This window comes from Rhineura floridana, chromosome 10 (assembly GCF_030035675.1).
Source record: "Rhineura floridana isolate rRhiFlo1 chromosome 10, rRhiFlo1.hap2, whole genome shotgun sequence".
NCBI lineage: Eukaryota > Metazoa > Chordata > Lepidosauria > Squamata > Rhineuridae > Rhineura > Rhineura floridana.
Window position 1 is genome coordinate 53,538,623 of NC_084489.1, and position 15,109 is coordinate 53,553,731.

At 42.1% G+C, this 15,109-nt stretch overlaps 1 protein-coding gene across 4 annotated transcripts in view; it reads left to right on the forward strand.

Annotated features, from left to right (window-relative positions):
• Positions 1-15,109, forward strand: part of CALCR (calcitonin receptor) — a 252,662-nt gene that overhangs the window by 80,113 nt on the left and 157,440 nt on the right. For 3 of the 4 annotated variants that reach the window (XM_061587208.1, XM_061587206.1, XM_061587207.1), the window contains exon 2: positions 6,650-6,744. The exons of the other annotated variant lie outside the window; for it this stretch is intronic. In XM_061587208.1, the coding sequence (XP_061443192.1) occupies positions 6,740-6,744 (5 nt within the window). In that variant the 5' untranslated portion in view covers positions 6,650-6,739. The remainder of the gene's footprint in view (positions 1-6,649; positions 6,745-15,109) is intronic. 4 annotated transcript variants of the gene reach the window in all.

Here is a 15,109-nt window from a genome sequence, read left to right on the forward strand (position 1 = left end):
TTGCTTGGTCTTTCTCTTGCTTCGAACATATCTGAAAAACCCCTTTTTGTTGTTCCTCGCTTCCCTCGCCAGCCTCAGCTCATTCTGGGTTTTAGCTTTCCTTACGCTATTCCTGCAAGCCTGAGCCGCTCGTCAGTACTCTTCCTTGGTGATGCATCCTTCCTTCCATTCTTTATACATGCTCTTTTTTACTTTTACCTCCTCCACCAGTCTTCCGTGTAGCCACATTGGCTTTTTCTGATGTCTTCCGTTTTTCTTCCTCTTTGGAATTGTTTGCGATTGCGCTTTTTGTAATACGTTCTTCATGAACTCCCACGCTTCTTGGGCTCCTTTTTTCTTTAGTCTATCTAGCCACGGGATACTACCCGTCATTTCCCTGAGCTTGCTAAAATCGGCTTTCCTGAAATCCAAGGTCCATATTTGACTATATTCTTCTTTGGCTTTCCCCAGAATCACGAATTCCAGCATTACGTGGTTACTTTCCCTCAAGGTACCGACCGCTTTAATTCCCATGACCAATTCGTCCGTGTTAGTTAAGATCAGGTTCAGGATTGCCGATCCCCTTGTTCCTTCTACTTTTTGAAAGAGGAAATTATCAGCAAGGCCCATCAGGAATTTGTTGGAGGTTTTGTGCTTCGCAGAGTTTGTCTCCCAGCAGATATCCGGGTAGTTGAAGTCCCCCAACACTACTACTTCTTGCCTCCTTGAGATTTCAGAGATTTGTTTGAGAAAGGCCTCATCTACCACCCTGAAAGCATTCTGGCTTGTCTTCTGTATTGGAATTCCAATAATCTTTTTGTACAGTTTCTTCCTCTATTGATTGATTTATTAGTCTATATTTCACACACACACACACACTACTCTCAGATAAAAACGTTTAGCATGTTTTAGGAAGGGTATGAACAAGTCCAAGGGGAAGCCAGCATGGTTAAATATCAATGTCAAGGAGGCTGTAAAAAGCCACTTTTTAAAAAATGGAAGTCTTGTCCAAATTAGGAAAATTAAGATGACTGTAAGCTCTGGCAAAATGTTAAGACAAGAAGGAATTTGAGAAGCAAATTGCTAACAACATTAAACACATTTATTTAAGCACATCTGGAGAAGAAAGCATAAGAACATAAGATCATAAGAAGAGCCTGCTGGATCAGGCCAGTGGCCCATCTAGTCCAGCATCCTGTTCTCACAGTGGCCAACCAGGTGCCTGGGGGAAGCCCGCAAGCAGGACCCGAGTGCAAGAACACTCTCCCCTCCTGAGGCTTCCGGCAACTGGTTTTCAGAAGCATGCTGCCTCTGACTAGGGTGGCAGAGCACAGCCATCATGGCTAGTAGCCATTGATAGCCCTGTCCTCCATGAATTTGTCTAATCTTCTTTTAAAGCCGTCCAAGCTGGTGGCCATTACTGCATCTTGTGGGAGCAAATTCCATAGTTTAACTATGCGCTGAGTAAAGAAGTACTTCCTTTTGTCTGTCCTGAATCTTCCAACATTCAGCTTCTTTGAATGTCCATGAGTTCTAGTATTATGAGAGAGGGAGAAGAACTTTTCTCTATCCACTTTCTCAATGCCATGCATAATTTTATACACTTCTATCATGTCTCCTCTGACCCGCCTTTTCTCTAAACTAAAAAGCCCCAAATGCTGCAACCTTTCCTTGTAAGGGAGTCGCTCCATCCCCTTGATCATTCTGGTTGCCCTCTTCTGAACCTTTTCCAACTCTATAATATCCTTTTTGAGATGAGGCGACCAGAACTGTACACAGTATTCCAAATGCGGCCGCACCATAGATTTATACAACAGCGTTATGATATCGGCTGTTTTATTTTCAATACCTTTCCTAATTATCGCTAGCATGGAATTTGCCTTTTTCACAGCTGCCGCACACTGGGTTGACATTTTCATCGTGCTGTCCACTACAACCCCGAGGTCTCTCTCCTGGTCGGTCACCGCCAGTTCAGACCCCATGAGCGTATATGTGAAATTAAGATTTTTTGCTCCAATATGCATAATTTTACACTTTTTTATATTGAATTGCATTTGCCATTTTTCTGCCCATTCACTCAGTTTGGAGAGGTCTTTTTGGAGCTCTTCGCAATCCCTTTTTGTTTTAACAACCCTGAACAATTTAGTGTCATCAGCAAACTTGGCCACTTCACTGCTCACTCCTAATTCTAGGTCATTAATGAACAAGTTGAAAAGTACAGGTCCCAATACCGATCCTTGAGGGACTCCACTTTCTACAGCCCTCCATTGGGAGAACTGTCCGTTTATTCCTACTCTCTGCTTTCTGCTTCTTAACCAATTCCTTATCCACAAGAGGACCTCTCCTCTTATTCCATGACTGCTAAGCTTCCTCAGAAGCCTTTGGTGAGGTACCTTGTCAAACGCTTTTTGAAAGTCTAAGTACACTATGTCCACTGGATCACCTCTATCTATATGCTTGTTGACACTCTCAAAGAATTCTAATAGGTTACTGAGACAGGACTTTCCCTTGCAGAAGCCATGCTGGCTCTGCTTCAGCAAGGCTTGTTCTTCTATGTGCTTAGTTAATCTAGCTTTAATAATACTTTCTACCAGTTTCCCAGGGACAGAAGTTAAGCTAACTGGCCTGTAATTTCCAGGATCCCCTCTGGATCCCTTTTTGAAGATTGGCGTTACATTTGCCACTTTCCAGTCCTCAGGCACGGAGGAGGACCCAAGGGACAAGTTACATATTTTAGTTAGCAGATCAGCAATTTCACATTTGAGTTCTTTGAGAACTCTCGGGTGGATGCCATCCGGGCCCGGTGATTTGTCAGTTTTTATATTGTCCATTAAGCTTAGAACTTCCTCTCTCGTTACCACTATTTGTCTCAGTTCCTCAGAATCCCTTCCTGCAAATGTTAGTTCAGGTTCAAGGATCTGCCCTATATCTTCCACTGTGAAGACAGATGCAAAGAATTCATTTAGCTTCTCTGCAATCTCCTTATCGTTCTTTAGTACACCTTTGACTCCCTTATCATCCAAGGGTCCAATCGCCTCCCTAGATGGTCTCCTGCTTTGAATGTATTTATAGAATTTTTTGTTGTTGGTTTTTATGTTCTTAGCAATCAAATCCCTCAAATTCTTTTTTAGCATCCCTTATTGTCTTCTTGCATTTCTTTTGCCAGAGTTTGTGTTCTTTTTTATTTTCTTCATTCGGACAAGACTTCCATTTTTTGAAGGAAGACTTTTTGCCTCTAAGAGCTTCCTTGACTTTGCTCGTTAACCATGCTGGCATCTTCTTGGCCCTGGCGGTACCTTTTCTGATCTGCGGTATGCACTCCAGTTGAGCTTCTAATATAGTGTTTTTAAACAACTTCCAAGCATTTTCGAGTGATGTGACCCTCTGGACTTTGTTTTTCAGCTTTCTTTTTACCAATCCCCTCATTTTTGTGAAGTTTCCTCTTCTGAAGTCAAATGTGACCGTGTTGGATTTTCTTGGCAATTGGCCATTTACATGTATGTTTAATTTAATAGCACTGTGGTCACTGCTCCCAATCGGTTCAACAACACTTACATCTCGCACCAGGTCCCGGTCCCCACTGAGGATTAAGTCCAGGGTTGCCGTCCCTCTGGTCGGTTCCATGACCAACTGGTCTAGGGAATAGTCATTTAGAATATCTAGAAACTTTGCTTCTTTGTCATGACTGGAACACATATGCAGCCAGTCTATGTCCGGGTAGTTGAAGTCACCCATTACTACCACATTTCCTAGTTTGGATGCTTCCTCAATTTCATATCTCATCTCAAGGTCTCCCTGAGCATTTTGATCAGGGGGACGATAGATCGTTCCCAGTATTAAGTCCCTCCTGGGGCATGGTATCACCACCCACAACGATTCTGTGGAGGAGTCTGCCTCTTTTGGGGTTTTGAGCTTGCTGGATTCAATGCCTTCTTTCACGTATAGAGCGACTCCGCCACCAATACGTCCTTCCCTGTCCTTCCGATATAGTTTATATCCAGGGATAACCGTATCCCACTGGTTTTCTCCATTCCACCAGGTCTCCGTTATGCTCACTATATCAATGCTCTCCTCTAAGACCAAGCACTCCAGTTCTCCCATCTTGGTTCGGAGGCTCCTAGCATTAGCGTACAGGCACTTGTAAGCAGTGTCTCTCTTCAAGTGTCTTTGGCACTTGTGGTTAGGCCTGTGGTAATTTTGCTCTTCTGAATTTATATCCTGTGCCCCTGCTCTCACAATGCCTACTTCTAGGCCTACCCCTTTTAAAATTTCATCATTTCTTTGGTTTTTATCCCAGGGGGGAGGTTTATTCCGAACCGGACCTTTCTCAGCTCCTGTTGGGTTTCCCCCCTCAGTCAGTTTAAAAGCTGCTCTGCCACCTTTTTAATTTTAAGTGCCAGCAGTCTGGTTCCATTCTGGTTCAAGTGGAGCCCGTCCCTTTTGTACAGGCCCGGCTTGTCCCAAAATGTTCCCCAGTGCCTAACAAATCCAAACCCTTCCACCCGACACCATCGTCTCATCCACGCATTGAGACTGCGAAGCTGGGCCTGTCTGGCTGGTCCTGCGCGTGGAACCGGTAGCATTTCAGAGAAAGCCACCTTGGAGGTCCTGGCTTTCAGCATCCTACCTAGCAACCTAAATTTTGCTTCCAGGACCTCACGGCTGCATTTCCCAATGTCGTTGGTGCCAACGTGCACCATGACCACTGACTCCTCCCCACCACTGTCTACCAAACTATCTAAACGACGGGCGATATCCGCAACCTTCGCACCAGGCAGGCAAAACACCTTGCGGTCTACACGCCCATCACACATCCCACTGTGTATGTTCCTAATGATCGAATCACCCACTACAAGGATCCCTCCACCCCCTGGAGATATATCCTCGGCACGAGAGGATAGCTGCTCATCCCCCAAGGAATGGGTCCCTTCTAAGGGATCGTTTCCCTCTTCCTCAGTTGGATGCTCTCCTTCCCTGAGACCATCGTTGTCCATGATAGCAGAAGAGCTATCATCGTTGGAGTGGGACACAGCTATAACGTCCCTGAAGGCCTCCTCCACACACCTCTCTGCCTCTCTCAGCTTTTCCAGGTCCGCCACCTTGGCCTCAAGGAAATGAAGTCGTTCCTGGAGAGCCAGGAGCTCATTGCACCGAGAGCATACCCACGACTTCTGTCCAACAGGCAGATAGTCGTACAAGCTGCAGGCGGTGCAAAACACTGGAAAGCCCCCACACCCCTGCTGGCTTCTTACCTGCATAGTTTTGTTTAAGGTTTATTACGTCAATGGGTTGGAGACTGCGGTTTAGTTGAGGTCAGGGAACAGACGGGCAGAGTGGGGGGCCCTGGCCTCCTCGCCCTGCTGCCGAACTCGCTCTGCTGCTTAACTCGCCTTGACGCTTTGTCAGCTGGGGCCTTGACGCTTCGTCAGCTGGGGCTCCCTCTAGCTCGTGGAGCAGGCTCCCTCGCTAGGGTGCTCTGACTTTATATGCCTGCCAGGGAGGTGATTAACTTCTAAAAGTCCTAAGGTGTGAAAGGAGGATAATTTTTGGAATTGATCTTCAGTGTGGAGAGATTCATTAGATGTTGGAGAGATCCATTAGGATTTTCAAACTATATGATTCCTGCAGGTAAAACCACAGAATCCCCACCTGTATGCTCATCAGTACAGTGCAGCATAAGTTCAGGCTGGAAGACAGACAAGCCAGTGTTATTAGTCCATGCAAGTTCTGTTAAACAAGGCACAATTACCTGTGCTATCTTCACTCTGCTACAGGAGTAACATTAAGTTGTACGTAATAATGGAGCATATCAATGTAATTATTGCCATATCTTTTAAAGGCTACAAGAAAATTGGTATCATTGTGAATCAAAGAAGAAAGTTGAGAAAAATCAACAATTCTCACTTGATGGACAATTGCTCCTGCATTTTATGTAGTTATGTGGCTGGATTCTTTAAACTTAATGGATGGTTCAGTGGACTTAGTGCATTTGATGCTTTGTGTTATCTTCTTGTCAAAGAGTGTGTTTTTCACACATCAGTGGGTGTGAAGTTTTTGCCACTTTTAGCTGATGTATTGATCACTGCTTTGCTCTCTTCAATAATGGAAGAGGACAACATAACTGTTTCACATATGTCTTAACAACCCAGCATCTTAGAGTGCCTCAAAATATTTCCAAGCATCGAGCTACCTTTTTAGGAGAATGTTCATTATTTTAGAAACTGTACTTCATACAAATGTTTGAAGCAAGGCTTCATGCTACAGAGATTACTTATGCTATTGTATATTGTGATGTGACAGGACAGGAGATGGCAAGGATTTTATATGTTTGTGATGATATAGCCAATCGTGATCTGAAAGATATTTTGTTTTTCTCTTCGTTCATTTTCCTGTGCATTTCATCCATCCATTGTGCCATGCTTATAAAGGCCTTTTACACATTATCTGACACATTTATTGTATTATCTGTCATCCTAGGCTCCCGCTGGGAGGAAGGGCGGGATATAATTCAAATACTACTACTACTGCTACTGCTACTGCTACTACTACTACTACTACTACTACTACTACTAATACTAATACTAATACTAATACTAATACTAATACTAATACTAATACTAATACTAATACTAATAATTTATTTGGCTTGGATTTTCTTCTTCTTCCCCAGGTTTATGACTTCCCAGCTGTAGAACCGATCTAACGTGTCCTGGGTTGGTGACTTTAATACCACCAGGGAAGCAACGTTGGATCAGAGAGGATGAGGTAGATATTGCTGTGATGTGTGTGTGGGGGGGAGTCCCCTTCCCTGCTTTAAATGTTTGTAAACTTCTAAATGTTTTTAATTTCTACTCCTACCAAATGTGAAATTACAACGGGTGGAAAGATGTAGGCCGTATTAACACTGTTAAATCTTGGTTTAATAAACGGAGAGTAGGGCAGTGTTGTCTGCTGACTCTATGTCAGTGGGGCAGTAGAATCCACTCCAGGTTTTAGTCCAAACCTTCAAGGAGCTGTCCAAGCTGCTGATAAAGATAAAGAACCATAAGAAGGGGCCTTCAGGTCACCCATCAATAGTTAGCCCCAGGACAGCTCACTGAGCAGGCATACAGGTCACAATCCTCCCAACTGTGGTGAGATATATTTCTTTTAAATTATCATCATTATTTCTAAATCGGCATATATACATATAAATTGGCCTATACAGTGCTATATCCTCTTTTATCCTCTGTTTGGGGGATGTATAAGTGGCCACCTTAGCCAAACTATGCACAAGCTTCAGGCAGCCACATGGAGCTACCTCGCTCCTCACGTCAGATGAGTGGTGTGAAGCAAGGCAGGAAGCTACAGTTAACCGCAGATCTGTGTTGTGTTCAAACTGAGAAACTATGCTTCCATGCAAGCAGGAATGTCTTCCATGCAAGCAGGAATATGAAGCATGGTTTAAAGTTGGCTTCCAGATCCTAGCTTATTTAGAACCCATTAAATATAAGTTCCCAACGTGTATGGAACGGGAAGCTATGGTTAACTGCAGTGTCATATTTTGTTTGCTCACACATGTAAAGGAAATAGTGAAACAGCAGCAAAAGGGCTATGTTTGGGTGCATGGAGCTCATGTATATCAAGCCAAGATATGAGTGTGCAAATTCGGCTATAGAGACTTCTGTATAGCTGAACCATTCTTTCCATAGCATTTTAAAAATACTTTTATATCTAATGGATTGATTCCATATGATGCTGGTGACAGCTATCAGAATGCATGAGAAAATATCCTCTGTTACAGAATTATTCTTAAAACAATGGAGTGAAATGGACATGAGACAAGCAGATTATCTCTTCAAATCCATTTTTCTAACCTGACTGCTAAGCAAGTAAACGTTGGTCTCTGGACTGCATATTTTGAACACTGGGAAATCTTCCATGTGACTCAGGACAAAGAATATGACTTATTGCATGTCCAGATTCCAATCAAAACCAAAAAATGAGGGAGGGATGTGAAGATGAGATTTCAAAGGAACAATGTGGGCTGCCAGAGGCTGACCCAATATGGGTATATGATTTGGTCCTAAAGGAAATAATCTCTTTTTTCTTTCTATTATTTTTGTTTGTTGTGGGTATAATAGTGTCCCTGCAATCATTCTCAAGGTGTGACATCCCCTAATTACGAAGGGGGGGGTATATCTGAAGGGCTGCTCTGGATTATTCATGGAAGTTAAAGGTAGCCTTGTTTCCAGTCAAGGCAAACAGCTCTAAAATTATGTCCATGAAAATATGCATTGTTGACATTCTTCTCTAATTAATTTATACTAGATGTTGAAATATGAATATTTCAGACAGAACATACTGTATGTATTTCAAACACTTTTATCTGGGTCTTAAGTTAAAAAATGAGAAGGCAGTATTCTAGTCCATACTAGCATTCTTTCTGTTTCACAGTCTTCTGAAGACGGATTCAAATATTTAGGGATATATTTGATCCAAAGTCACACCACTGGGCTGTCTAGCACAGCTGGATATAGAATTTTGGATCAAAGGGGTAATTTTCTGAATAGGGATTCTTGACATAGGAACTTGATGTAACAATGGCAGACATGTGGCATGTTCGAATCTTATCTAAAGTGGGTTATATGATTTCAGGATCCTTGAGAAGCTATTCCTCAAACTTTGGAAAGTAACAGCATCACCGCAAAGAATGTTCTCACAATAAAGTAATGTTCTGAAATGAGGGGGAGGGAGAAAACTGATTAAGTGCGTGAAAATTCTTGATTTTATCAGCTGAGTAATTGTAGAAGTTGACATCCAGTGAAATTGGTCTTTGTTTCATTTGCCTCCTTGTTTCCAACCTTTAGCATTTTTCCAGAGCTTGGAAAAGTTACTTTTTTGAACTACAACTCCCATCAGCCCCAGCCAGCATGGCCACTGGATTGGGTTGATGGGAGTTGTAGTTCAAAAAAGTAACTTTTCCAAGCTCTGCATTTTTCAATAGTGTTTTCAAATGTACCGCAGCTATGGAGGCTAGAAACATCCATATAAAATAATAGCCTAGGCCAGCCTTCTCTGGCCTGGTGCTGTTCTGATGTTTTAGACTACAACTCCCAACAGCTCTAGCCAGCATGGCCAGTAGTCAGAAATTATGTGAGCTGTAGTCCAAAATATCTGGAGGGTACCAGTTGGGGAAGGCTGAACTAGTCCCTGATCTAGAAATAGTTACAATATGGTGTTGGTGCATATGAGAATATGCCTCACAGTAGCACTTGTTTGCACTCATGGATGCCCACTCTGAAGTTTATGTTACACTGGATAGACGCAATTGAAAACAATTTGCACTTTCACTTCAGTTAGTCTCTAACAGCAACCATGCATGTCAGTTAGCTTCTCCACATGCTGAGAAAACCTCTGCAAATTGACAAATGTGGAAAGCAGGTTTATGGATCCATTATTTTTGCCTGTAAGAGATGGATTGATTCCATCAAGGAAGCCACATACCTGAACTTACAAGATCTGAACAGGGTGGTTCATGACAGATGCTCGTGGAGGTCACTGATTCATAGGGTCGCCGTAAGTTGTAATCGACTTGAAGGCACATAACAACAACAACAACAACAACAATTTTTGCCTGTGCATAGTTCAGGTTTGTGAGCATAGATCAGTTATCCTGCACAGGGAAAGATCTTTCCTACTGCACGGGCAAGCCAGTTGCTGTTTGGAGTACTCAAATGCTCAGAATTCTAACTAGGGTATTCCAACTAGTTTCAGGGGTGCATCTCTTCCCATTTCCACTCCCTTTCATAGACAAAGAAGAAGAGAGTATTAGAGCTGAAAGGAACCTGGAGGCCATTTAGTCCAGCCCTGCTGTTCAGTGCTGGAGTCTTCAAATACAGCATCCCTGACAAAAGGCAGTCCAGCCTCTGCTTAAATAGCTCCTGGGAAGGAGCAGCTCCACCTCCCAAGGCAATCTGTTCTGCTCTCAGTACAGCTCATATTATTAGGAAGATTCTGCTAATGCTTAGCCCAAATCTGCTCCCTGAAAATTGGACAAGGAAATTCTAAGAATGCTTCTAAGGTTAATTCTTCATTGCTACACACCATTAAGTGACTGTGCTAATTAGTTTAAGATAGCTAAGAGATTGGTTTCTATGTAATACTCTTGAAGCACCACGACACTGGGAAGAAATTAAGAGAATTGACCCCTAAGCTCTTCTGCTGCTAGAAAAGTAAACTGTAAGTCAGTGTGGGACACAGACTTTGTGCATAACAAAGGTAAACATTAGTACAGCAATTTCCTTTTTTTAATTGAACTATTATCTCCCACAATATTGTATGGATAAGAGAAGCTTTCATCAAACTGATTTATTTGAACATTAATTTTAGCTGTTTAGCTGGCTTTTTTTGTGTATCAAAATAAATAAAAAATCCACATTGTGAAAATGGCCAGATGCTGGAAACCTTTTTTTATTTTTAACATAGCAATCAAAAAATACAATCTCTGAGTAAAACAGAAATTGTTTTTCCCAAATTGCTTTTTGCTAGGGAGTTAGAATTGTTTTGTTGAGTCAGAACTTGTCTGGATATCATATCTGTAATTTTTTGAAAATGGGGTGCAGGGGGGAATCCCCCACTTCCTTGGGAAGGGTCACAGAAGCATTGCACAAGCTTTTTAATAGGATTAACAGCCTAAAGATGTAGTAACAATGGAAGATTTGAAGAATCTTAGTTACTTCTTAATATCAAAGCTACCTCTCTTTGGTATCAGGTGTATCAAATGAGGCCTCATTCACACTATGCATTTATTCCACTATGATTCACACAGTCATGGCTTCCCCCCAAAATCCTGGGAAGTGTAGTTTGTGAAGGATGCTGAGAGTAGTTTAACAGTCAATCTCTCTTCCCAGGGAACTCTGGGAATTGTAGTTCTGTGAAGGGAATAGTGGTCTCCTAACAACTCTCAGCACGCTTCACTACCCAGGATTCTTTGGGAGAAGCCATGATTATTTAAAGTGGAATCATAGTGGAATAAATGTATGGAATGAATGTGGTCTTAATCTCAACAGGAAGCTAGCATTCGAATCTAGTTTTTCTTTCTAGTTCATAGCCATCTAAAGGCTGACTCAAACATTTAGAGATATTTGATGTAGAGTCAGGCCATTGGGAGAACTAGCACACTGTCAACTCTTGGTCTCCAGGGTCTCAAGATATAGATCTTTCCAACCATCTTCAGATATTTGAAGGGCTTTCACATACATGATGGAGCAAATTTGTTTTCTATTGCTCCAGAGGCTAAGACAGGAACCAATGGGTTCAAACTGCAAGAAAAAGGATTTAGGCTAAACTTTAGGAAGAACTTCCTGGTGATATGAGCTGTTGACAGTGGGAAAAGACTGCCTCACAATGTGGTAGACTATCCTTCATTCAAGGTTTTTAAGCAGAGGCAGGATGGCCACCTGTTAGGGACGCTGTTGTGGTGGGTTTCCTGTATCAATAGGGAGATCATGTCATGTCCCTTGCATATGGGTCCCAGGATGGCCTGAGAGGGAATCAGATTCAGCTCACAAGTCACCCCCTTCAGGAAGTAGACCCCAGCACCCCTTTCTTCACCATCATAGCCTGAGGATGTATCTCTTTCATCATCCTAAGATTCCAAAGTTCAGCCAGCAGGGGCCACTGGGAGCTGCCCAGGGTCCTGATTTCATTCGATTTGTCTTGCTTAAAGAGGCCCTGGACTAATTCCTAGCACTTCTGTATCTGAACAGAATTGCTAGACTTTTGAGGTCTCTACTAACTCTATGATTCTGCTACCTATAACTGCAAAACAGAGAAGGAACTTGATTAGGGATCTTCTACATGCTCTACAGGCTGTTCTTATACTCTTACGTTGCTGAACTCTGGTTTCTTCAAACAAATTCACATTCACTTATGATTTTACATGCTTTTCAAAAAGCAAATCTATTTGATTTACAGATGCTACACACATTCAGACCTTCTTCATGCATTTATATTTTGCCAGATCTCTCCCAGCCTTGTTGCATTAGGTGGCAACATTTCTATTTTCCTCACCAAGACAGAATCCAGTGAGCTCTTTTGGGTTATGCAACATTTTTTGTGCATTCATCTGGTTTTCTCTGGCTTTGTGTGTGTTGGGTTGGGTTTTTTTGTTTTTGTTTTTTTCTGGGGGTACTTGTGGGGCTCCTGAAATTTTAATGGCAACTTGAAAAGTGGAGCAGATGGTTTTTCCCCCCAAAAGAGGATATTTGTAGAGTTACTTGTTTTTCTAGGTTGGCACAGCTTGGATGTTGGAGCTAAGGGAGGCACACTCAGAGACACATTTCCTGTTGTGCTGGTTCCAGTGCATCTCTACGTCTGTTTTCTGAAACTGGGATCAGCTTCTGCCCCTTTTTACCTGGTTGGATCAACTCGAATGTGTGTTTTTAAAATTCAGTTTCAGACAGATTTTGAAATTGATTGGTAGATCAACCTGTTTGCCTTCCAAGTGTAGGCGATGGGAACACTTTGCGTAGACTCAGGCAGAGATGATGATTGGCCCACCACCTTGCCCTGGGCAGCCCTAAAAGGTCTGAAGTCAGCAGTTAGGAAGGGAGGTGTATCTAGCCAAAGACAGAGTCATGTCAAAATGCAGCCAGAAAAACCATTCTTGCTGCTTTTGAAGAGACTAGTGTGCCCACAGCATAAATACAAGTAGTACTTCAGATAATTTCATTCTGGACTTGTCTGCTACACTTGAAATATTATTGCTAACAGAGGAAGTGCTGATAATCACCTGTATTAGTTTAGATGTGTGTGCAATTTTTTTTGGAGAAGGACCCTATCAGCTGCTAGGATTTTTGAATTGCATTAAAATAATCTTTACAATCTGCCTAGAGTCTGGCTGCATTAGCAGGTAATGCTAAGCAATGGCTTTGCTTGATTTTGTTACTTCTGGGAGAAGAGTAGAGGATATACTAACTGCATTCACTCTAATGCTAAACCATGGTTTAGCTCTATGTGGATGAGCTGCAGCAAGCCCAAGCAAAGTGTCAGGCTCGAATGCTGCTCCCTCCCTTCACTTCTGGTACAGCACAGCACAGAAGAGGCAGACTTCTTTGGAGACTGGTTTTGGTTTCAGCTTGCCATGTTGTAGGAGCCAGGAATCCTGGCTTGCAAGAAACTCTGGTAAGTTTCATAATAAACCTGCTTCAAAACAAGGAGTTAACCAGAATCTGTTTTAAACAAGGACTCCTGTTTCATCTGGCATGGCAGGCCAACATTCCTTGAAAGTGAACTAGTCTCTGCAGAAGCCCTTCTCTTGGCATTATATGGAAAGCGGAAAGAGTGCAGGCTTCATGCTTAGCTTGTCTGCATTTTGCTAAACCATACTTAGCATTGCATGCAAACACAGCTACTTTATCCTCCCTCTTCTCCTAGCAGTAACAAAAGCAAGCAGAAAGTAGGTTGTGTTGCTTAAAATGGACATTAGAAAGTACAGATCTCTGGCAAGTCTTGTGCTGTTAACAAGTGCACTTGAAAGACCAGATTAAACCCTTCATTTCATACCCATTAAACATTAGATGAAATGTCACACCTGAAAGCTGCAAGTATCCATCCATAATGAAGGGTGATTTATAAAGTGGCTACAGCATATTCTTTTTTCCTTCCTGTGATTCTTTCATCTGTAGCAAATACAGCCTAATACTGTATTTTTTTTCTCTCATGAAAGGGACAAATGACTGGGTGCCTGTGGCCGATGGAGCCCTGGAAGGTAGCAAGTAGGCTGCTTTCTGCTTGTTGTGTAATGCTTTAGGTAATAGTTGGATCGCAGACAGACCTCAAACCTATAAGAGCTTAAAGATGAGTTGCAACGGAAACTCCAAATGAAAAGAGCTTATGTTAAAGATGAGTTGCAACACAGAAGTTAATGCTTGAGAAAGCTAATTCATTGTGTGTGCTTGCAAAAATTAATTAATTAATCTCCATCAGAGTGTGTGCATGCTTTGTATTTTTTCACATGGCAGCCATATAATTTGATGATTTAAAAAAAAAATGCTCCAGTTTGCAGGCCTGCATTATCTACTTGCCAAAACTGTAGCATGGTACATGGTACATACACATCTCTTTTAAAGCTGGGCACCTGTGACAACTGCACTTGGCCTACCTTGCATTTGTTTCTGCATCTGGGTCAGACTGCATGTCATGTTAAACATGCACTTTGATGTGTGTGCATGCCTACAACTGTCTGCCACCTGTCTTTTACAGAAAGCAGCCACGGGGGCCCGTTCCAAACTGGGGCCATGTTTTCCTACTGAAAAATGTTCCCACCCCCCTCAAGAACATCAGCTATATTTTTCATTTCCCCAAACTGTGATCAGTAAAACATTAGCACCATAACCAAAATGGTAAAACAATGGATTCATTTACTGTAACAGCACTCTTTTTTTAGCCGAGCAATTCAAAGTCATTTGGAAATGATATCAGTAGTCCTATTTACGTCCACTCAAGTAAACCCATTGAGTTCAATGGGGTTTCTCCTAGGTAGGTGGGTACAGGACTGCAGCCTTAAATAGGTGAGAGTACGTAACTTTCACTAAAATCAGTGGGACTTAAAAGCACTTAACTTTCACTGGATCAGACCCAAATTCTTTAAAAAAGGAAAGGCTATTAAATGTAAATTCCTTTCCCTCCTTCAGCCTTTAACAAGAATAAAGTCAATAGGTTTTCCCATAACAGTACTTACGATTTCTGCAGTGAAGTGTTAATGTCCAACTTTTGGTGCTAATTTGCATTTGATTTTAATTATACACTGACAGCCTGCTCCAGTTGGCAGCATTTTCCTTAATTTGTATTGTCTTCTTCTTCCCCTTGCTATGTTCCGTTTCACCCCACCCCACCCCTACAAGAGGCATAGCTTGTAAAGGATAGTTAGAACATCCATAAAGAAATGATTATGTCATAAATATTAGTGTATAAATGGACAGGAGCATAGAATAAATGGGATTTAAATCCATAGTAAAACTGGAGTTCAGCCATAAATCCTGACAACACCTGCTGAGCAGAGTCTTGAATGTAAACTGGACCCTTGTTGCACTCCATTGCGTATTGCAAATCCTTTTCCACTTCACAAATGTGTCATAAGAGTAAA